The following is a 23591-nucleotide window of genomic DNA, read 5'->3' as shown; positions in this document are numbered from 1 at the left end:
TTGTATTTTGGCCAATTAAGACCTATTTTTTTCCCCTCATTAAAACATGCCTGGTAATAGACTCAATGTGATCATGGCTCATCTCATTTTGTGCAACATCAAATAACATTTTTTACTTTGTGCAGTTGTCATTGTGGTCAAAAGAAACTCGTCCCTGACGTCTAAGCACATACTCACTGACTTTGAGATTAAGGTACATTTTGACCAGAAATTCACAGCCATTTCATCAGCACTCCAGTTAATGAATCAAAAGATCACAGCTGTCATTAGGTGCACTGTCTGGCGGATTTGTAACAGAGCTACCTATTGTTCTGATTAGGCATTAAGCTTTGACTGTGTCAACAGCTTTGAGATAACAATGTGCTGCACTCACAAACCCACATGGAAGAGTGAGCCCGCATTACATGGCTGGCTTGAATGTTGTGACCCTTGAAACAGGCTGCTGTGGCAGACACACAGAGGTAATAGGGCTTCAAATTGTGCACATGCTTTTATGTGTTTGCTATTTAGTGCTGTGAATACAGATAACCAGAAAAGGACGACTCAGATGGATTTACTCCTAATTAGTATTTGATAACTAAGGTTCAGATTAATTTGTTTACATGTTATGACAGATACAATATTGCATCTGATTCACAGGACCTCCTCAGGTATTCTTACCACTTCAATTTTCCCTGTTTGGTCACTTTGCAGCAACAGACTTTATTGTATTTTTATTTAGATTTTCTATGATAGACCAATAAAGAGTAGTGCGTATTATGAGGTTGAGCAAAATTGAGCTTGTTTTTTAAGTATCTCCTCCAAATAAAAATCTGAAACAAGTTGTGTGTATTAAACCTCTTTTGCTCTATACCAAAAGAATATCCAGTGTACTTCAATTAACTTTTCGCCCTGCAAAAACCCTCCATGTTGTATAAACCAACCCTTCGCATAATCTTTAACAGACATTGCCATCAAGAAACCTGGTGGTGGACATTGGTCAGAGTTGATGCAATGATTGATAGAGCTAAATAAATGGCAATCTTGAAGTAAAACCTGCTAACGTCTGCAAAACAGAGACAGAGGTAGAGGTTCACCTGCTAGGACATTGACCCAAGCTACAGTAGATTGATTATTTAACATTTCCATGTCAAAGTTCAATTGAGATGTAAGAATTGAGCATTGTTGTTCTAGTTTTATTTAAATAGTGCAATGACAGCAGTATAAAAATAATTTGAAGGAACGATACTGCTACACCCTTGACTGTTGTAATTTTCGTCAGTGGTTAAAAAAATAGGTGCAAAAGGAAGAGATGTATGCAAAAATAACCTCCTAGACATTAGAGTGCGGAACAGAAGGGAGGTAAACAAACGAATATAGCACGAGAGATGAGAGGAAAGAGTAGGTGGAAAAAATGGACAGGGAGAAGAGAGGATGAGCAGAAGGAGGAAGGAGAAGACGATAGGGAGGGAGAGAAAGGAAATGAGGGCATTGAGAGGAGCCCGTCTGTGTTTACACAACATTATTGCTGCTATGAGAAGAGAGGAACATTCTTTTTTCTCTAAACCAGACTGATATGTAACTGCTCCAAATAATAATAATAATAACCAAAAAATATTTTCATTTACTGTCCCATAGATGTACAGATAACATTGTTAGCCCCTGGCTGGTCTTATTATTGCCAGTACCATCTACATAGTGGGACAGAATACGTACATACAGGCGTGTGTGTAAATGTCTGTTCTTGTGTGTCTGAGTCTGAGGTCTACTGTCAGCCATCCAGGGAGTGATGCAGCAGCTATGAACCAGGTTATGTAACCAGTCTGAGCCAGCTGTGCCTGTGGCAGCCACTGTCTCCAACATATACTCATGCATCCAGGCACACACTATCATACACACCTGAAGAGCTTGCAAGTTTGTGAGGAGAGATAATACCTTCCATTCAAAACAGAAAAAGTTGTTTAAACAAAAAATTAGGATTGCACCAGAATACATCGTTTTCCACTGTTACTTTCTTGCACCTTCGACTCTGCAGTCATGCCTATGGTACTGCAAAGTGGCCCATGCATCAAATGAGTGTTTGATGTCTTCGGGTGACAGGAGCAAAGGCTGGTGTGATCTTTAGCGCCAAGAAAGTTGACAAACAAGCTGTGAATGGATGCAGGGTTTAGGATGAGCAGCCGCTGACAGTGGATCACTGACGTTGTTACATAACGGAGAGACGGAGGACAGGCAGGTTGGGACAGCGTGGGAGGGATTTTTGCTTAATGCCATTTCTTGGTTACAATTCAGGAAAGTCTGAGCTTAGAGACTTACTAAAGGAAATGCAATCTGGATATTGAACCTGAGAAATAAAAATGGGAGGAGAAGAGGAACGCACTGGAGTGACGTAAAGGATGAAGAATCAGTGAGCTGGAGCATTACTTGGAAATGTAATGCCCCAGGGTAGGAGCATTACAGCTGAACCTACTCAGGTTCCTACAGGAACCTACTCAGCTGGCAGGGCCTCAGAATAGAACAGATTTTTAAAGTAATTTTGTATGCAGTGAGAGGTCAGAATGATTAAAAACTGCACGTCATCTAATAAAGCCAGGCTGGCCTTGAAAGAAATCTGCAATGAGACACAAATTGTTCCCATTAAGTTACAATTAAAATCTTAATAAAATGTTTGAGATGCCAGAGTAAACTTCATGTTTATATTTGTATCTATTGTCACGTATTTGTCCACTAAATACAGAGCCACATTTTACCATTGAGCCTCTTTGTCCTTGCAGACTGGTTTACTGCCTCGGTTAGAGCCAGGCAACAGATAAAAGTCTAGACGCCTGTGAAAAGTTCACTACAGGTCGCTGACTGAAAATGAAACCTGATCTCTCCAGCTTCTCTGTCTGCTGCTCTGCTCTTTTAACACATGCCTTTCTGCCTCTGCTCGTTTTTCACTCATAAATAGACAATAAATGTTAAACTCTGAGTATGCATGAAGCTGAATGAGTGAATTATAATTGTGCAACTGCAAAAAATAGTCTTCATGCCTCTTGGTCTTTTCCATATTTCATTACATCTATAAACTTTGATGTATTTTATTAGGGACTTGTATCATAAAGCAACACAAAGAAGTTCAGAACATTCAAGTTAAAGGAAATTGCTGCATGATTTAGACATTTTCTTACACATCAAAATGTGAAAAGTGTATGCTCCATATATATGTGCACCTAGATGTTATATTTTTACTTATTCGTAGTTGCAAAATAACTCAATATGAGTCAGATTGGATGAAGAGCTGTATTAAATTTACATTTTCTAGTTCTGACACAAATTCCATTCCTAATTTGATTTAGGTCTGGGCTTTGTCTTGACTGGTTATAATCCTGAATGTTTTTTTTTTTTTTTTTTAAATCTAAGCCATTGCATTGCAGCTTTGTCAGAGGGTTCATGAGAAGAGAGACATCAATCCCTGGTCCAAGGCTTTTTGCAGGTTCCAACAGGTTATTTCCCAGCTTTGCCCTTTACTAAGCTCCATCAAGCTTCTCATCAACTCTGACCAGTTTCCCTGTCCCTGCTGAAGAAAAGTAACCTTACATGTGTCACCAAGGAGATGGTGTCCTGCTGGGGATGGTGATGTTCAGGGCCAGTTTTCTGTCACATAAAAAATATGCGCTATTTCACAATACAAGGCCCTGCATCTGTTCAAACACAGTGCACCACAAGTTTGGTATTATATGTTGACTTAATGCATGGCTGAATGTTTTTGGCTTAATGTGCAGTCCCAGATGTAGTTGATTGATAGGATCTCTTGATTCCCCTGCAGATAGTGTCTGTATCACATCACCACACCCTCACCACCACCCCTTCTGGTTACATCACTGCATGGATGGCCCTAAGCTCATCAGCACACTCGGGCACACACACTCTCATATGCAGCTTCCAAGCTCAAAAGGGTAGCAGTTAAAGGACTATAGACTATACTCTCATGTCACATCTTTCTTTCTTTTTTTTCAGTTGTGACTGTACATGAGAGAATTGTGATTTACAAAGGCGAGAGACTCATCAGCAGTAAAAGCCGTGATTTGTTCCCTTGTGCAACCTTGGTTATTGCTGGTCTTGCCTTTTTGATCCCTGTTGGCATGACTTAGTGACTCTAGCGCTGCTCCCTCTCTCTTGTAGAGAGATTAATAATTCCTTTCCTGTCTTATATTTTCAGCAATTTTCTCGGCTTATCTACTGTCAAACAGAAAGCACAAGGATCTAACAATGATAAACATCCCTTCTCCTGCTGTGTTCCAGAGCCAGCAATATTTTCCTCCAGTTTCAAGTGTCCTTTGAATCATGGGAACAACACAGAAGCACTTGTACACTTGTTGCTTTCACAACTGGTTGTTCATCTCATCTTTTCCCACAACACAGAGAGAAATGCTGCTTCGGCAGCTGCCTTCAACATTTGGCAGGCTGCTGTTAGATAACTGCAAGGTTGCGTTTCTCTTTTATTGCCTCTTCTGTCTCCCTGTACTACGTGCCTCCAAATGTGTCACAGCCACACAGGTGCCAAAGGAAAAGGGATATTTATAACTCCCTAAGTCATATGAAGGCAACACGCCTGAAAGCACGCCTTTCATTAACTCTTTCCCTCCTTTCCAGATAGATATTTATGACATCTTCACATCCTGGTGGAGGTGATTTGACACCCCTTAGAAGGAAGTCTGTTAACCTAAATATACCTCAAGTGTTAACATGGGAAGTTTTCAGGTCTTTAAGTAAAAGAGCAACACCGACTTTTGCAGATAGAATGAAAATACCTTTCATGCTAGAATAGCAGGTCATGCCTGGATAGCAGGACACATGGTTCACATGTCTGATGAGTAGTGGCCATATTTAGCTACTGGTGTCTGTCTCTGCTGGGCTGGACTGAGGGATTGTGCTGGCATCTGCATCAATGTAATAACAAGCAAAGGCCTTTATGAATGTTTCAGTTGCTCTATTTATGGGGTCCTGCTGTGGCTCTTGGAACGACTTGCAATGACGGATGAGCTGACTAGATGACTGCAGACTTTGAATGTGTTTATGGGGTGACGTTTTTCTTTTTCCGTTTTTTTTATTTTTTTTGGCAGTGATTAAGTGTATTCCTTCAGGAAGTCTTTAAGTGGGCAGTATTAGTGAGTGTTTGGACATGTTAGAAATGTTTGTAAGCTGTTTAATGTTAAGGGGATTTTGATAAGCTCTTCACAGCGTTTGTTCAGTTTAAAAGAGGAAGTCGGCCGAGCTGTACATAACTGCTTCCTCCTTGGGCTGAAGTTAAGCTGACAGGTGGTCACTCATGTATTCACAATTTATTTTTTCCTTTTACCCTTCAATACGTGAGTAACTGGGCCAAATTTTTTGAGTAAAGAAAGAAGTGTTCTAATAAATTTCCCCATTTTGTTAAAGATTTATTATTTTTCTTTTGCTTGACTTAATCTTTAAAACACAATAAAGATTTGATGTTTGAAATATTTTTTGTTCACTCAATTTTTTTTATTTATTTATTTTTTACCATTTTTAAAACATTTTGGAACTTGTAAAAGAAAAGAACTAGTAACTTTAGTGTATAGGTGTGTGTTTTGATGTTGACATGTATATTAAAATATGTATGTATTTTTTATGAAAGTCTACAGGTAATGCCTTCTCCCCTTCTCCATGGGTGTGGCTTTAACCACTTCTTCCCTGGTCAGCCCTGGCCAGATTTGACTCCATTCGTTAATCCTGTGCGGTTCCTCCATGTTTCTTGTAACCACTTCAGGGATGGTACAACATTCGAAATTTGGTTTTAACCCTGCTTGCCCAGTAAGAGTCCAACTTGCAGTGGAAATGTTCTCCTGGATACTCCAAAAGTGAACCAATCCATTTTCTTACATCCTTATCCCATTGGGGTCGGGAGGGCTGCTGGTTCCTATCTCCAGTTGTCAACAGTGAGAGGTGGAGTACACCCTGGACAGGTCGCCAGTCCATCGCAGGGCACAAAAGTGAACTACACCGACCTTTATCATTCTGCATAGTGGAAATGATGCATAACTGTTCAGACAGCTGTTTTTGTCTCATTTTCGGAGACACAAAATTTCGGGTTTTCTGTACCTGCAAGCCATAATCATTAATGTGGCAAATAATAATAATTAAAACGAAATAGCTAAAATAAAAGCTTAAAAAATTTTGCTTTGTGAAATGAATCTCTATAAAATGACTAACTTTCTGAGATGACTGGCAAGAAATATTGCACTTTTACACAATATCGATTTTTTTAGATTTGCATACTAATCATGGATTGCATTATAACCCTATCATTTATTTCATTCATTAATTTCTATACATTCATCTGACCCAATACTAAAAATATGGTCTTCAGTACATTCACATCTTGCTCATGTGTATGTCTTCATTTGTCTATTTTATTTAGGATAAAGTCTAGTATTAGTTTTTTTTCCTCCTTGTTTTCATGTGACTTGTTAATTATCAGCTTGTACCATATGTCACTGTGGTTCTAGCTAGTTGTATGCAAACACATTTATAGAGAAAGTGGTTCTTTAGAAATCTTAGCACTTTGTTTTGAACTTTGTAAAACTTAACTAGCGGTTCCCTACGTCAATAATGTACTGTGGATCAGTTTCTGAATTCTCATTTAGCAACTTTGAGAGCAACTATTAGTTTTCAAAGAAGTTGCCATGCTTTTATTGCTAAGGACCTTGACCACTTAAGATACGAAACGGACATCTGTAGTCTTGTATTTTGTTAGACAAAGTTAGATATTCTAACAATGTGCTTAGACTAAAGTGAAAATCCTAGCATATCAAAAGGGTGGCAAGCTGGGTGCAGATGACACAAGGGAAGCTGAGGACAGTGACCTCCAGGGAAGTCTCTCTTTGTCTGTTCATCCATCTCTCTCTCTTTGTGTTGGTACAGAAATAGCTCTGTGGTCTCTATTACTCAGTCTGTGAGTGGGAACCATGTGTTCTGTTGTGGGGTTTGGCAGAGGTCTCTGAACACTGGACAGTGGAGCACTGGGGGCTTCAACTATACATTCCCTTGGCTGGGACTGGGGCAAGAGTTACTGCTCCCAGTGCCCCTTGCTGTCACTTAAAAAATGCATCATCACTCCATTTGTGATACTTTTTCAAACTTGACATTCATTTCCATGCATATTGGATTAACCCATTTTCTCCTTTTTTGCTCTCCTGTTCTCATGTTTTCCAGGGCCCTCTCCATGGATATAGACACAGACTATGAGCGGCCCAATGTGGAAACTATTAAATGCGTGGTGGTGGGGGACAATGCAGTAGGCAAGACCAGGCTAATCTGTGCCCGGGCCTGCAATGCCACACTCACACAGTATCAGCTGCTTGCCACCCACGTGCCAACCGTCTGGGCCATCGACCAGTACCGAGTATGCCAGGAGGTGGGCACACATACACACACACACGCACGCACTCACCCCCACACACAGAAACACTTTGTAGAAAAGAAGCCACAAATAGACAAACCCTTCTAGCATTTTCCTGCAACTAATTCCTTTTCTTTTTTTTTTTTGCTACATAAAACATTTAACTTTAAATGCCACTGTACGTCATGTAGTTTGATCCCATGGTTGTTCCTTTAAAAGCCAGATATAATTGATTAATTATTCCTTTAATCAAACAAAAACACAAATCTTGCAAATAAACGTAAGACGTTTGATCTGATAACAATGACATATCTACATTGTAGGTGCTGGAGAGATCTCGGGATGTGGTGGATGAGGTCAGTGTGTCCCTGAGGCTTTGGGACACATTTGGGGATCATCACAAAGACAGGCGATTTGCCTACGGCAGGTGAGAGTGTACATGAACACCAAGCCTTAAGCTGTCCACCAGCCTGAACGTACTGACCTAATAACACATCTGTTGCTGGACAACAAGGTTAATTACCTGGAAATATTTTAATGTAGCCAAGAGATACATTGGATAGAAATGTCTTGTTTTTTTAAATATTATCTTATATATTTATATATTCACTGCCGGATGGATCTAATAAAATGTATTTCACTAGATCTGGAAGTTAGGAACTTGATTAGAATTTAACAAACTTTTCATAATCAAAAATAGGTATACAAGGATAAAGTCCTGTATGTCCATCTCAAAACAGAACATCAACAAATATTTGATCTCAAAACAGAACATCACCAAATATTTTTTTTTATTTTAGTATTGAAATTAACATTATATTTTCTCACTGCTCTAAGAATGATATGCATCAAGGAATGCAGGAAATATTTCTATTTATTTGATTGATTATGACAAGCAATTTGTGTGGACAAAAAATTAGAATATAGAAGAGGTTCAGTCAGAAAAGGATGTTTTCACACAACTGTGGGAACCTTACGTTTAAGTTCTCGGAATTTAATCAATTTTCATTTTCAATAATATTCTAATATATTGAAAAAACTGCATACATATTTGTTGTGTAATCCGACAGTTTTTTCTCTTTTGCATTGGACATCCCTTTCAAGCTGTTACATCCTTCCTCCACAGGAGATTATTGGATGATCCCTGTATCCTCTTGTTAGATGTTTTCTTGTCAAATCTGCTTTATTGGCATGAAATGCAGAAGAATTTATTGCTAAAATACAATCAGGAAATGCCACATATCACAGCAAAGTCGCCATGTTTTAACCACAAAACCTCCAAACATTAAAAAAACTTGATGATACACCTTATACAACTTTTAACTATTTTTGGTTGGTACACTGTAGAGAAACAATTGGACCTTTTCCAGAAAGTAACTTGGTTTTATTTAAGATATTTGTTTGTGCATACAGTTTCATACAATAGATTCTTTCACCAATCAGCACAGACCCCACAATTTTCCCATAAATTTAAGTAGGATGTGTCAAGGTTGTTTGGAAGGACTTTGCATAAGGTGTCACCTTGTTTTCCTTTATTTAAAGGGTTTGTACGTGACACACTTCATTTATGCTTTTGTCAGCTGTATGGAGGTTAGTTTAAGGTTCAAATTTCTAGCCCCTTTGTTGTGTTTACCCACTGTTTAAATGTCTGTACACTCGCCTGGGGATCTGCTACTGTTTGTGTGTGTATGGTTGTTGGCGTGCGCTTGTGTGTGTGCACATCTATCCACCCTGTGAGCCTGGAGTCAGCTGATTAGAAACACAGTGCCAGCTCAGCTGGTTTTACCCTGCATTGAAACAACATCAAGCATTCTTCCTTAACCATCATCCTTTTTTGTTCCCAACTCTGTTTGTCCCCCTGTTTATCTGAGCCAACCTTGCAACTCCCTTTTCTGTGTGCTTACCACCCGTACTCCTTCATAAATAAGTCTAACCTCTCCAAACAGTTGGCACGTAGCTGCTCTTTGACTCTCCTAACACCTGGCCAGGTTTTTGTTGACATAAAACTTAGAACATCACACTGTCACATGTCTTGTTAGAAGGAGTTCATGAAAACAAGTAGCTGCTGGAAAATAGATTAAACCCAATGTAACTTGAGTCAGCCTCCCTCCAACCTCCCCCCCGCCTTTTTCTTTGCAAGTCATCATTGCAGCTAATTGTCTTACAATAAGGAGGTCAAGATAGATCATTCTAAGCAAACCTGTTATACATTCCCACATTTAATCTTAAAAACACACCTGACTTAGGTTTTTCACTTACAGAGAAAGTGATGAACAACAAATAAAGTTCAGTTGTTCTAGTTAATTTTTGTGGCATTTTTTGACTTACACAATTCACCTAAAGCTACAGTTCACAGAGAGGCTACAAAGAATCAAAAAGATCTTATTGTATGAAGTTATTTGTCAATGAAAAGATGCAAAAACAAAACAAAAACAAACAAAAAAACCCCGATAGTATTGGAAATGTATCATGATATACTAAAGGCAATCACCAACTCTTGAAAAAATATGGACAATGAAACAGTGACATTACTGAAACCGGATCTTTCTCCATAATTGATAAAAAATAAGACCTAAACTGGTGAGAGAGACAACAAAGAGCCTTGCTGCAACACTACAGTCTAAAATCTACATTTTATAAGCTAAGACCTTGTGGAAGAATGTGTTATGGTCTGATGGAGCCACACTAGAACCTTAGGCTGCACTTAAATGTGGTGGTGGCAGGATCATGCTCTAGGGTTAGTTTTCATCCCATTGAGTTTATATGAAGCTGCATCAAATCATGAACAGTTTTAAATGCAAGTCTGTTTAGACCAAAAACCCTCAGGTCTCTACAGAATGACACATTTTAGTTTTCAGCAACATTTTCAGTCTAAGAATACATCTTAATCAAGACAAGAATAACTTGAGCATTGTTTCACCAGAGTTCAGGGGGCTGTGGATGAGGGAATTCCTCTGATAGATTTGGAAAATGTCTTCAAGATGGAGCAGGCAAATATTGTTAAGCCAGACAAAGTAGACTATATGCTGAGACGTAAATCTATATATGTACAATTGTGTGAGCTGCATTATGTGCACCTGGCTAAGATGTAGTAATAATCCTTTGAAAAAGTGCTAATGGGAGCTTGCTTGACTGTGTGTGTGCGCGCATTGTGATTTAATTGCCTGCTGTGTTATATTATGTCCTTGGGAGCTTTTCAGAAATTGCCTGAAAAATAAAGAGGCCTGTGGAATCAGAACAGCAAAAAGTATCCCAGCTGATTACTTCTTAAGTCTACAGGGGCACATGCACTTAGCAGTGGGACATCAGATTCATTTCATCTATGTGGTCAATCAAATTAATCTGTAAACTCTCTTCAAGAATTTTCCAAAATTGTTAAATAACAGTAAAACCACATTTCTTCAACAGCACATCCTTTGTTGTCTAATTAAACACTCCATAACACCTGGTGTGTAGATATTTTGCCCATGGAAATGAGGCATATTTTACTGTTTTATAATGTTGCTCTCAAGTTCAGTTGATGATTTACCTCACATCCTCTGATAAGTACTGGATTCCTGGTTGGATTCCTAAATGTCAAAACTGCAATATAGTCATATAATTAAATTGTCTCCAAGGCACAAATGATGATTAATGTAGCACAAGTTACATAAGTCTGAGTATTCTTTTGCTGCTGAGGCTAAAAGTCTTGTCCTATGCATTGTTGCAGAAAGTGAGGAGTTACAAATTGTTTTTTTTTTTGCCTTTTCACCAAGAGTTAGTGATCCACCCTTGACATTACCTTGAAGTAGGCAGACATGCACCATCTTGTGAGGATTAGAGGTCTCCTGCTAAATGCGGCGATCTGCTTACTCAAACAAACCTGATGGATCTGTTTGAGAGTTTAAATCCAGAACTATTTTTAGACTTCTTTTTCTTGTTGCTTTCAAGGCCTTTTGGAGATTTACCCAACAGAAAGAAAGAGGCTCAAGCTACACAAATAGTTGCGAGGTCTAGACTCCTCTTGTGAACCTCCCCATCATCTGCCACACACCTCCTAGCTCTCACATAAGCTTCCTGCTCCCTTGTTGCCTTGCAGAAGCTGAACAAGCTTCCTCCTTATGCACTTTGCGTAAGTTTTAATGCAAGCTGACATCATGTTGCATGAGTCAGCAGTAGCTCTTTTTTTATTTCGTCTTTTTCTGTTCCCATATATCCATCGAAGCCCAAATGCCGTCTTGACTGACATTCCCTTCTCATGACAGAGCGCCTTAGCCCACCTTTGTCTCTGATATCTGTTATTTTGTTTGTACATAAAATAAAGTGTTTTCTCTCTCATCCTTCCCTGTAGGTCTGATGTAGTGGTACTCTGCTTCTCTCTGGCTAATCCCAACTCCCTGCGCCATGTTCGCACCATGTGGTTTCCGGAGATCAAGCACTTTTGTCCCCGAACACCCATCATCCTGGTCGGCTGCCAGCTGGATCTGCGATACGCTGACCTGGATGCAGTTAACCGTGCGAGACGGCCGTTAGCAAAGTGAGATTCATTCCTCATTAAGCATTAACATTCTTTCTGAGACACAACCTGCAATAATGTTGCTCTACTACCTTTCTTGCAAATTGCAAGATATGTCTTATGGTGCAAAAAACTGGCTTGAGGGATTTAAGTGGGGCCTTTTTTCAGTAACAAACCTGTTGAAAATGATACTTCTTAAGATTGAGATAATGTACAATAGCTCCCTAAAGTGTACATATCACTGCTACATTGACCAATAGGTCTGGTCCTAAATCTCAGACAGTTTTGACTCTAAAGCTGACAAAGAAAATATTTAAGCATCAAACTGGATTTATGCTTACATTCAAGTACAAACTTGCAATGGACTTGACAAACAGAATCTCTGGGGTCTTTTGAAGATGGATGTAGATAGCGGACAAACATTGATAAGACAAAATGTTGTAAATAAGGCTGAATATTGAAATTAAATATAAAGGGTTCAATAAAGCACTAGTTTATGTTCACCTAAACAAACAGGTTATTCCAAGTTTTTAATTTATTAAAATTTTTTCTAACAAATGTGTTTGTTTTTCTGGTATATTTTACAGGATAAATGTCACATTATAAATTGAAATTGTATTAAATGATTTCTCAATTAATACAATCAATAAATTATATTAATTTATCAATTGCATCACAAAAACATTTAAATCAGAAAGTGAACACTTTTGAGACCCAATGTAACACAAACACAACAGGCAAGTAGCTAAATCATGTGCAAAGAATTGCCATTGTAGGACCAATAGAGCTTAGCTGACATGATAAGAGAAGTTTATCAACAGTCCAAAAGTTGTTGGAATACACCCACCCATAAAAACTGCTATCACATCACTGTATTAATGTCACTCAGTGTTTTTGTTTTAGAAGTGAGGTGTACACTCTATGTAGGTACAAAAATGTACAAAAGCTTGCTTGTCTTTGCATGAATGGTTGTGGTTGTTAATATATAATCTTGCTCAACCTGAGCAAGGAATGTTGGTTGAACGTTTTCCTTTATGACTCACAGGCCCATCAAACCAACAGACATCCTCCCTCCAGAGAGAGGCCACGAGGTGGCAAAAGAACTTGGGATACCATACTATGAGACAAGCATTGTCGCCCAGTTCGGAGTCAAAGATGTGTTTGACAACGCCATCCGTGCAGCCCTCATTTCCCGTCGACACCTGCAGTTCTGGAAGTCCCACCTGAAAAAGGTCCAGAGACCCCTTCTCCAGGCACCTTTCCTACCTCCCAGACCACCACGCCCCATAGTGGGCATCCCCGACCCACCGGCCACAGACGGCGAAGGCCCCGACTCCCTTTTCTGTCATCCTCTTTGCGCAGATGTTCTTTTCCTTTTGCAGGGTGGCTCCACTCGTGTCTTTGCGCACAAAGTTTACCTGGCTACGTCCTGCTCCAAGTTCTATGACCTTTTCACTCTTGATCTTGGTGGGTCGAGTTTTGGGGCAATGGGAGAGGAACAGGACAGCAAGGAAAACACAGAGAGTGGGGAGGAAGATGAGCAGAGCAGGAGAGGAGCCAAAGAGCAAGCTGGGCGCACTAAGAGCCTGGACATTGATAAAGATGGAATAGATGGAGGAGTGCGGGGCCTGAACCAACCTCAGCTGCTCCAGCAGGGGTCTTTGAGGACTTCCCAGAGTGATAATGCACTCCCCTCTCGAGCACAGTACTCAGTGGGAGCAATGGGGACAGGTCGAGCCCTTTCTGGATGGGGAAGGGGGTTTCTCAGCGTGTGTCTGGAGCATGTTGATGATCCCATGACTGGACGACCTCGTCTGATGACTGTGGTTGCCATGGATGCACTCATTCAGGAGGAACCATTTAAGGTTATTCTAAATTGTTTACGTTGCTAGTGGTTAAAAAGGTTAATGCATGATTTAGCTAAAAGAAGTAATTTTTCACATAGGGTTAGTTTAATAGCTTTTTTCCCCTTTGTCATGAAATGAAATGAAATCATTGTTTTAACTCTTCACTTTGTATTTATTTGGCTTATCTCTGTTTGATATATATACTGTATGTATATATATATATATATATATATATATATATATATATATATATATATATATATATATATATATATATATATATATATATATATATATTACCGGGAACACCTAGCCAGGACAAAACTAGCAAAAACAGAAGAAATGTATGTTTTTTTAACAAGACTCTTTCTTAATGCTCTGCACTGTGCATTAAATGCTTTTTAAGTTTTCAGTGTGTTTGACCTCTGGGTTTGCTGCATTTCCAGGCAGTGCTTCAGTACCTCTACACAGGCAGCCTGGACGAGAGTCGAGGCGATCTGATGCAGGTGGCCACCATTGCGGAGCTGCTTGAGGTGTTCGACCTTCGGATGATGGTGGCCAACGTTTTGAACAGAGAAAGTTTCATGAACCAGGAGATCACAAAGGCCTTCCACGTCCGCAGAGCCAATCGAATCAAAGAGTGCCTCAATAAAGGGACTTTTGCTGGTAAACCACGTCAGCCACTCAATACTGCAATTTTTTGTGTAGCATTTGTCATTCTAGATGTGATGCCCCCCATGTTGCATCTGTCTCTTTGACTGATTCCTTCATAGTCATAATTTGACTCGATGACTGTTTTGTCAGTCTGCTTATTTTGTGTTCACTCTGCCCCATCCACTGTCTTATTTGTTTTGTGTTGTGTCTCCTTTTAGTGTTGTCTTTGCCTTTTCTGAACAAAACTTGACTTTCACCTTTCTATGCTGTCATTGTTCTATTTCTGATCATAGTGATCATTGTTCCCATAAAACTCATATAAGTTTTGATTGAATAAATTAATAAGAATGTATCTAACAATGTAACAAATTTTTTGGGACAACACAGCCCTCTTTACCGGACTTCTTCAGCGTTCTGCTTAACCCACCACCCTGCATTTGCTTTCTTTCCCATACAATGAGTGGAGAGCTGTTGCATCTCCCTGTCAATTTATCTTTCTGTCTGTCTACCTGTGTCCATGTCTCTCTGTGTGTCTGTCTGGTCCTCTTGCTGCCTGTCTGCGTGTCTGGACGTTCGCCTCGTCTGTCTTTTCCTTTCTGTAGTTTGGGCTTCTGTGGCATTCCACGAGATGAACGCTCTTTTCCCACCCCGGTTTCAGATGTTGTGTTCCGGCTGGATGACGGCTGCCTTCCGGCCCACAAGCCCCTGCTCATATCCAGCTGTGACTGGATGGCTGCCATGTTCCGTGGCTCCTTCATGGAAAGCTACATCGAGGAGGTGAGATTGTCCAGGGAATACAGACCTTGGAGATATGGGGACTTTCAGTTTTGGAATGGAATGTAATTAGATGTCTCAATCCTAAATCCTGAAAAATTGAGAAAAAAGGAAAGGAAGAACTGCCTTTATAAAGAAAATGTGCTGTTGACATTATGTTACCCTGAACAACCAATTAAAATTTGAAATCAATTAAACTGAAATTTTTCTAAAACATAAACCTGAGATGAGTTTAAATTTAGATGACTAAAATTTGTGTTTTCAGGTGTGAGTGTATGCATGCATGGTTGTTTGTCCAGTGTGTTTCTGTATGCTCTGCATTGGACTGGTGACATGTCAAAGGTGTACCCTACCTCCTGTTAGGGCCTTTTAAAACCTATTCTGGTAATTTGGTATTACCAGGTTATTGTTACAGATTGTATAGTGCACAGCTTGCAACATCTGATAACATGTGATAAAGGTCAAGGAGTTATTGGGATTAGGTAAATAATTTTTTACTACCTAAACCACACATATGGTTCTTTATCAGATTGACCTACTAATCTTTGTTTCACTCCCGGGTGATGTTAAAGATCTGGAAATGACCACATCTCTCGATGACTTAGACACGTAATGTCCAGAGATAAGACCTCTGTGTGTAAATAATTGTGTGTAAAGACACACAATTGACTGCTTTTGTTAGTCTTTGCCTGGCAAAAGACTTCAGATGTTTTTTTACCTTAAATTAAACTGAGGCACATGTCTTTGTGAAAAATTGTTTCAACAGGATGAGAAAACAACTTGATTCACACATATAAAAACATGTGCATAGCAGTAGGTCTGACTTCCTGTTTCTATTCTCAGAGGCCATGTTCTTTACCTCAATAAAAACCACAGATCATTGGCTTTGTTTTTATGTGGTGTTCTGAGTTCTAAATGTTTATGTTTGCTGTTTTCTGTGTGAAGTGTCCATATTGTTGAGTTGTCATAGATTAGCTGTATTTTGAAACACTGAGAAAATTACACAAAGGCTACAGAACAATGACAGCTTAGAAAGGCTGTTTCTCTTAATACGTCTTCATTGAAGACGTACTTTCACTGAAACCAATATTTCTCAAGATTTGTTACCTTATGTGTGCTCACCTCTCAGGCTCAGCTTCTGGTAAGGCATGTGTGCCTGACCTGACCTAGCCTCAAAGGAAGTTGAGGGCTGTCTTTAAGTTGAAGTTCTTCCGACTGTGTTACGCAACAAGATTTCACAGGCTGCCAGTTCAGGTTACAAGGATTCATGTGTTCAGAATAACTGCAAATAAATTTCAAACACTTTTGAATAATTTTGTTAAAGTTTAAAATTATGATGGAAACTATAAAAAAATCTGCTTAAATTATATATGTGTATTTTTAGTTATGTATTTTATTTTCTGGGGTCATGGACTTTACTGTTAAGCAAATTATGATTAATGTTAAAATTATTGTTAACAATAATATTAGTAATGTTAATGTTTTAGAGGGGCCCTGTCAGAGTCTGTCTGACGGCGAATTTGCAGATAAAAGTTAGTCTTATTTTGGTTGGAAGGAAGCCTTGAAACATCACAGATATGAAGATCATCACCAAAGATAAATGTGCAAAATATCAATGGAAACATGCAAACAGCTGGTCAGGAATTAAAAAAATTGCCAGAATGCCACAAATAATTTTTCATTTATAGAATATTTTTTGACATGCAACCTTTTATACTAGTATGAAGGCAATATCAGATCAATTATCAGCAGCATAAATATTTAATTACTTTAGTAGTCATGTTACTCATGTCGTGACTCTGAAAACATAATCCTTGAAATCAGAACGAGGCTGCCCACAAAACTTTATACATCAGTATCAGCCAAAAGTTAGCAATTAGAATGCGCCCTGTTTCTATGTCAGTTTGAGTCTTCTCTGTTGAATCACACAAAAAGTGTTTTTTAAATGGAAGCAGAAGTTTAAGACATGATTACACAGTGTAGTTTCTCAACCCAGACACTCAAAATAACTCTGTTTTTAGTGCTGAACAAAAGGGGGTCAGTGTGTTGCGGAATATGCTATGTCATATGGGTAACTAGAAACGGTCAAAGCTTCATGAACTGAACTCTTCATAATCATCCTCAAAACCCCAAATTAAAACAGTCTTCTTTTAAATGACAAATCAGCTGGTCGTCTTTTTGCTTAAACTACAAACTAGTTAATATGCTTTTCGTTGGAAAGTGCGTGGCGTTCATATGATTTGGTCTACACATTTAAACTTACAAATACGGATGTATGTCACAGTTTTAGTAAGTTCATTTAGGTCAGTAGCTGAAGCTGTAAAAACACTGCAGTCTTTACAGTCAAAACAAGCCTGTAAGATCTGCTTTGACTCATCAGTCCACTTCCTTACAGAGGTTGTAAGTTTTTGCCTGTAGATTACAATGAGATGAAGTAGATAGAGAGAATCCTAAAGCTTCATGAGGAACTGCACAGTTTGCTGCTTTGAAGACTTTGTAGCAGCGATTCAGTGTGTTTGTCTCTCTTAAGCAGTTCATTTGAGAGGTTTGTGCTATTAAAATCCCCAAGAACAATAATGAGAGTCTGGAGCTTGATGTTTGTATCCCCTGTCTGTGTCTCCGGTAAATCCCACAGAGAGCCTCCATGTTTCCTACCAGAATCTCAGAATACTTTCTGGGTCGATAAAAAAACTGCTGAGAGAACGGCCTGATGCTTACGAATTGCTCTCTGGTGAAAGTAATCATATCTTAGCAGCAAATGTAGAAAAAATGCACAATGCGATCGAGTACAGTACCAAGACAGCCATCTCCAGAGTCATCATGTAGGTTATTATCACATTTATTTCTTTGTTCTTTCACATCTTTTGACCTGAATTTTTTAGTTGTTCTTCTCTTGTTGCTATTATATTATAGGTATCGATTCCTAACACCAGTACAGCATGTATGCATGGAGTGCTTGAGTTCCTGTACTGTGGTCTCCTGACACCGTGTCCTGGATTGGAGCCCATGGAACTAATAGTTCTGGCCAACCGTCTGTGTTTGCCACGACTCGTTGCCCTCACTGGTAAGTATTTCTGTGTGGAGTGCTATAAACACAGCAGAGTCTAAACCCCACTCTCTTTTTTTGTCCCCTACCAACTGAATGCAATTGAACACTGTTTAATTGTTAAGATTCACATTTTGAGAAGCTAATTTTATAACTTTTAAGAATAATGAAAACCTTTACCTCTAATGTAGTTTAACACAAAGGATTAGAGAATTGTTTGTCAGTGGGGCATGCAACTAGAAAATACTTACTTTAATCTCTTTAATTTTTTGCCTCTTCAGAGCAGCATGCTGTGGATGAGCTACTGCAACTGGCAGTGAATGGAGTGGACATTGATGGACAAGTGCTAGCTTACCTTGAAGTTTCACAGGTGTGTTTTGACTTAAAAGTGCATTTATGTAGACAATAGTTTGTGGTCATGTATGGTGAATCAGTTTGTATTCATTTCATACAGACATACATTAGTTTTTTATTTCTTTTGAAGAGTAATACTTTCTCTTTTTTTCTTGTCACAGTTCCACAATGCCAAACAGCTTTCTACTTGGTGTCTTCATCACATCTGCACCAATTATAATAGCATCTGCCGCAAGTTTCCCAAAGACATGAAAGCAATGTCTCCAGGTACGCTGCAGTCAACTTGCTCTCCTGTCCCTAAAGTTCATTTCATTACTTTTCTGTCATTCTGCAATTTTAGTTTCAACCAAAATGTAGAATGCAATTTCTCTACATTTGGGAATTTCATTAGCCTGTCACCTTAAATCAGTTACAAATGATGTTTGTACAAACAGCATTTTTTGAGGACAAATTTGCATTCTTTCTTGCAGAAAACCAGAGGCACTTTGAGAAGCAGCGTTGGCCTCCTGTATGGTTCTTGAAGGAGGAAGACCGCTACCTGCGTTCTCAAAAGGAGCGTGAACGCGAGGAAGAGATCCTGCGCAAGCAGCACACCAAACGGGGCTGGTGTTTCTGGAGACACCCGTCTTCCTCTCCACACGTCTCCTAAGGGGTTTTCCACTCCTAGCTCTTGGATCTTCCCCTCAGCGGATGCTAACCCCTGGATTAGCAAATAGAGAGGAGAATGGTTGTGATCCCTCTATCTGTGGAGAAATAACTCTCCGTGCTAATATTCCTGAATGTCTGCATGCTCGGGAGGAGTGTATGTGCCTCTTGGTGGGAGTGGGTCGCCACACAACTGTGTTTTGGTGGTGGGACAGATTGGGACTCAACAGAAAGGGTATTTGCATGAATGTGCGAGTGTATGAATGGAATATAGTGATGCTTCCAAGTTGAGACGCAGTGATCTCTCAAAGGACAATGGCGGTGCAGAGTAACCCTTCCTCCTGTACGTAAATGCTTTTTCTCCCTCTACCAGCACCCAATTGCCTTGGAGTGTTGGAACTGGAAGCAAGGGCTCTCTTTTCTCTCTGGTTTCTCAGTCTTCAACCTTCACATCGACCTTAATAACTTTTAAACATTTGACACTGCAGCTCCCTTTGGTGGGTGGGGGAGTCTATGTCTGCCTTCACCTCTTATATAGACTGTTTGCTAGCACACGCAGATGCATCTCCACATTTCACCCTTGTGAAACCAGCAGTAGATGCAGGAACTAACACTAACAATTAGCTCATTGTTATTACTTATCTTTTAATCACTTTATGTGCATTTTGGGGCCATTTGGGATGCTATTAATATATTAGAAGGGTAAAAGAGCAAAGACCTCAGAGAAAGTAAAAAAAATCACCACTGCAACCACAGATACAATCGTTCTATTGTATTCTCAACTACATAGGTAGTATAGACATAAATTATGTACCAGTTAGTCCTCATATCTCTTTTGTCATGTAATCACTTATTTTCAACACTTATTTTCAAAATGTTCATGGAGACTGACATGGAGCCACTCTATAGCACTGATGTATTATTATTATTATTATTTTTTAAAGGGCTAGCCTTACGTAATACCTCTGTCGTGAAGCGGAAATTTAATACAGCATTAAATGTCCTCGGCCACTAAGGTGCATTGAACCATTGGAGCAAGCCTTTACACCCGCACACCACCAGGGGTCGCACTGCTCAGGGTCCTATCACTTCCGTAGTAGGTGTTTTATTGTATTTATCAAATATATTAATTTCTCCTTGCAGAGTGTTACAGAAGCACATACACCAGTTCTCTAGTGGATTTAAAATATTGGATACTTAAGAGGGTTTTCAGCTGATTCTGAATACCAAAGGTGTAGTTTTTCCTTCTCCCTTTATTTTTGTTTATTTACATTTTCTAACTTGGGAGGGGCGATAGTAGAAACTAGAACAAGTTTTAGAAGCAGAAGGCAGTATTAGATGCTTTTTACAAGTAGAGCCGGCCCAAGGGGTAAGCAAACAAACCCGCTTAAAACTTCTTATTTATGATGACTTTTGAAATTGGCAGGTCAGACCTCAAAAAAAAAAAAAAAAAGTTGAAATCTCCATTACCCAGGAAAAGCTTGATACGAGCAACTCTAGTTATGTTAGCAGTCCTAATTTAACTTCAGTATTCTTTACTTATTTACATTTAACATTGCAAATAAATCTGGATAATTAACTGCCATTATTCAGCTACCACTTGTGAGAACAAGCTTTAAAGGGTCATGCAGAAACACCCACCCTACCCAAAGGGCTGGCTCTGGTTGTAAGAACTAAAGATGGCGCATTTAAAACATTGCCTTCCATTCTCTGCTAGAATTAAACATTGGTGCTGAAAACAGTGTCCACATGAACACAGAGACACACATAGTTTAGAGGACTGTCTGATGGTTTATTTATTTGTGCAGAACTTACAGAAACTTTAGAATAGTTTTTAAATTTTGTAAACTTTATGTTTTTTTTTCTATTCACAGAGTCTGTAAAAAGCTGAGGTTGAGGTTTGCTCTAAATTCTGGGATGTCTTTTGCTGCTTTTATATTCTAAACCAATGTGACGTATTCCTTCTTTCTGGCAATTCTTTAGATTCATTTTTTTGTTGTTGTTTCACCAGTTTAAGCAAATAGGGTTTTCTCATTTAGGGTGCTAATTTCTTGGGGCTTTCATTTGAATGTGGAAAGAAAAAAAAAAGTTGCAGCTGTGAGTTTTTATTAGCACGTTTTCTATTTGTGGGTTTGCGCCCCACAGCTTTACCCAAGCAAACTCTCTGAGACGGATAGATTGTGTGAGGCATGTGGTACGTTATGCTGTTGTTTCACAGGAGGTGTGCAAAGCAATTTTCAACTACCAGAATAGAAGTCGTATAGGTTCTCACTTGGCCCGAGTGAGAATTGAGCTGATTTAGTGTGAGAACGAGAAAACTGAGTAAAAGTGAGCAAGCGTCAGTCGCTTTCCACATGCTGTGGAATGAGTCCATCAATATTTGAAGTTACACAACTGCAGTGCTGTAGGAAATTCAAGAAGAAGAATTTTGTTGCCTACAGAATCGCTAAACGGATCTTGTGTCCTTGTGCCTTATGATTCAATCTGCAGACTGGTTCTGCAGTAACCGGCATGGTAGTAGTAGGATTCAGTGATAATGTCAGAACTGTAAAATGTTTTTCGGTGTTTTTATGGGCTCTCTGCTACAACCTTTTTGAAATTTGAGGGAGAGAATTTTTAAATCTGTGAGTATGATATTTTTGCAGATAAAGGATCTTTTTGTTTCTTCAAACAGCGATTTGAGATAAGGTTGTTGTAATGAAATGGCTTACCACTAGATATACAGCGCCCTCCACAATTATTGGCACCCCTGGTAAAGATCTGTTCAAGATCCTTGTACAGACCTTCAGAAAAACTTAGAAAGTAGGATTTATGAAAAAAAAGAGATTGGTTTCAAATTTCTTAGATATATAATTATTCACACTGTGGTATTTTATTGTCCTTATTAATTCAGTTTACTTATATTCACTATTTTGTAGTGAGAGATTATGTTATATCAATTAATAAAAAGGCTTTTTGATGCAGAGGTACCAAAACTTGAGTAGGATGCTGTTCCATTACAGTTATGTTTCTTTACAAACCAAGTGATTAAAAGATAGCCAGTAAACATGGATGCTTGACTCCTGCAGTATAACTTCTAAACCACTGACTGTGAGAAATCAAAGCTTTGTAAAATGCACTGGCGGGCCTGTGCACTGGGTTGGTGCAACATGCTGTGGAGTGCAATGGACTTGCATGATGTCCAGACTTTGTTGGTGTGACTTTAAAATGCAATTTGTGTTCTATGGGTTTCTGTAGTTAGCATGAATTTCTCTCTTAAATAAGATAGTTCCTAAACCATCTTATTTGACTGTAGCATGACATTTCCACTTAAGTTATTAACATTTTATTTAAAGGTTACGCTCCGTGAAGCTGAATAACAGGCCGCATTTAGTGTCTTGAAGGTCTTTTTGGCACTGAACCCTATGAAGGTTCTCGTCTTTGTAAGTGACTTTATTCACATGTCTTTGACAACTCAATGTAGCATTAGAGCATTTAGCATTTGCATTTTTAGGGTATAATGTGAGGAGATCAAAAGACATGAGCTTGAAATCTAATTTAGAAGATCTGTTTGATGCCGCAGATGTCCCCTTGTATGCTGTTACTATTAATGCAATGAAATAAGGTTAATCTTGTGATTTTAAAAATATTTGATGGTTTGGGTATTAAAGTGAATAAGTATACACAAAGCATTTCATGTTTCTAAACAGCCTGCATGCATAGGTGAAGGAAATGTGCAAAGTAAAAGTTTCCTAGGTGACAGATATGTAGACGTTTGATTTTCTGGAACTTTTGTTATTGGGGCTTTAATTACAGTTACTTAATACCTTGATGAAGATGTGGGAGGTTTTATTATATACAAAAAAAAAAAAAAAGCACGTGATGCCAACAAGCCAAAGTTACATGTTCTCACATTTTGATATTGGAATTACTTTCATCATATTGTTTTTTTATTCTCCCTCTGTGTCTCATCCTTGGGGCACTTCTTCCTACTTTTCTGGCTGGTATCCCTGCTTCATGGACCTTACCACAGGGGCCGCGTTTCATTGGCTGATGCCCATTCTATTTTTAGCGTGGCTACCAGTGCGTGGCCGTCTCACAAACACATGCTTCCCGTTAGCTAAGTACAGCATAATGGCAGAACTGATACAACTTCTACACCTTGAAGCCTGTCTGCTACACAGTCTTACGTTAGCTAAACAGATCAATATGCAATGTGTGCTGTATCTGACATACACTAAAGATTTCATTTTAGCAGAAAAGGCTTTGGACTAAACTGTTACTCGTGTTAGCCACTTTAGCACCAAGTACAGTGTATCAGGCCTAGGCACACTCAAACATTTGCCAACAAACCATAGAAATCACCCACTGATTTCAAAAGTAACCTACAAAATGATGAATGCCCGACTTACC

At 39.0% G+C, this 23591-nt stretch overlaps 1 protein-coding gene across 3 annotated transcripts in view; it reads left to right on the top strand.

Moving 5' to 3' along the window:
* LOC102234696 (rho-related BTB domain-containing protein 2-like) overlaps positions 1-23053 on the top strand; it is a 44973-nt gene extending 21920 nt beyond the window's left edge. For 2 of the 3 annotated variants that reach the window (XM_023343631.1, XM_023343632.1), the window contains exons 3-12: positions 7198-7399; positions 7708-7811; positions 11715-11900; positions 12925-13744; positions 14173-14392; positions 15039-15157; positions 18068-18218; positions 18482-18570; positions 18716-18821; positions 19025-19233. In XM_023343631.1, the coding sequence (XP_023199399.1) occupies positions 7208-7399; positions 7708-7811; positions 11715-11900; positions 12925-13744; positions 14173-14392; positions 15039-15157; positions 18068-18218; positions 18482-18570; positions 18716-18821; positions 19025-19203 (2166 nt within the window). In that variant the 5' untranslated portion in view covers positions 7198-7207 and the 3' untranslated portion in view covers positions 19204-19233. Of the gene's footprint in view, positions 1-7197; positions 7400-7707; positions 7812-11714; positions 11901-12924; positions 13745-14172; positions 14393-15038; positions 15158-18067; positions 18219-18481; positions 18571-18715; positions 18822-19024 lie in introns of all 3 variants that reach the window. The other variant, XM_005803505.2, reaches the window with a different exon arrangement.
* The last annotated feature ends 538 nt before the right edge of the window (positions 23054-23591 follow it).

Source organism: Xiphophorus maculatus, chromosome 12, assembly GCF_002775205.1.
Source record: "Xiphophorus maculatus strain JP 163 A chromosome 12, X_maculatus-5.0-male, whole genome shotgun sequence".
Taxonomy (NCBI): domain Eukaryota; kingdom Metazoa; phylum Chordata; class Actinopteri; order Cyprinodontiformes; family Poeciliidae; genus Xiphophorus; species Xiphophorus maculatus.
Note: the sequence above shows the minus strand (reverse complement) of the source record. Positions and strands in the feature narration are given on the sequence as shown.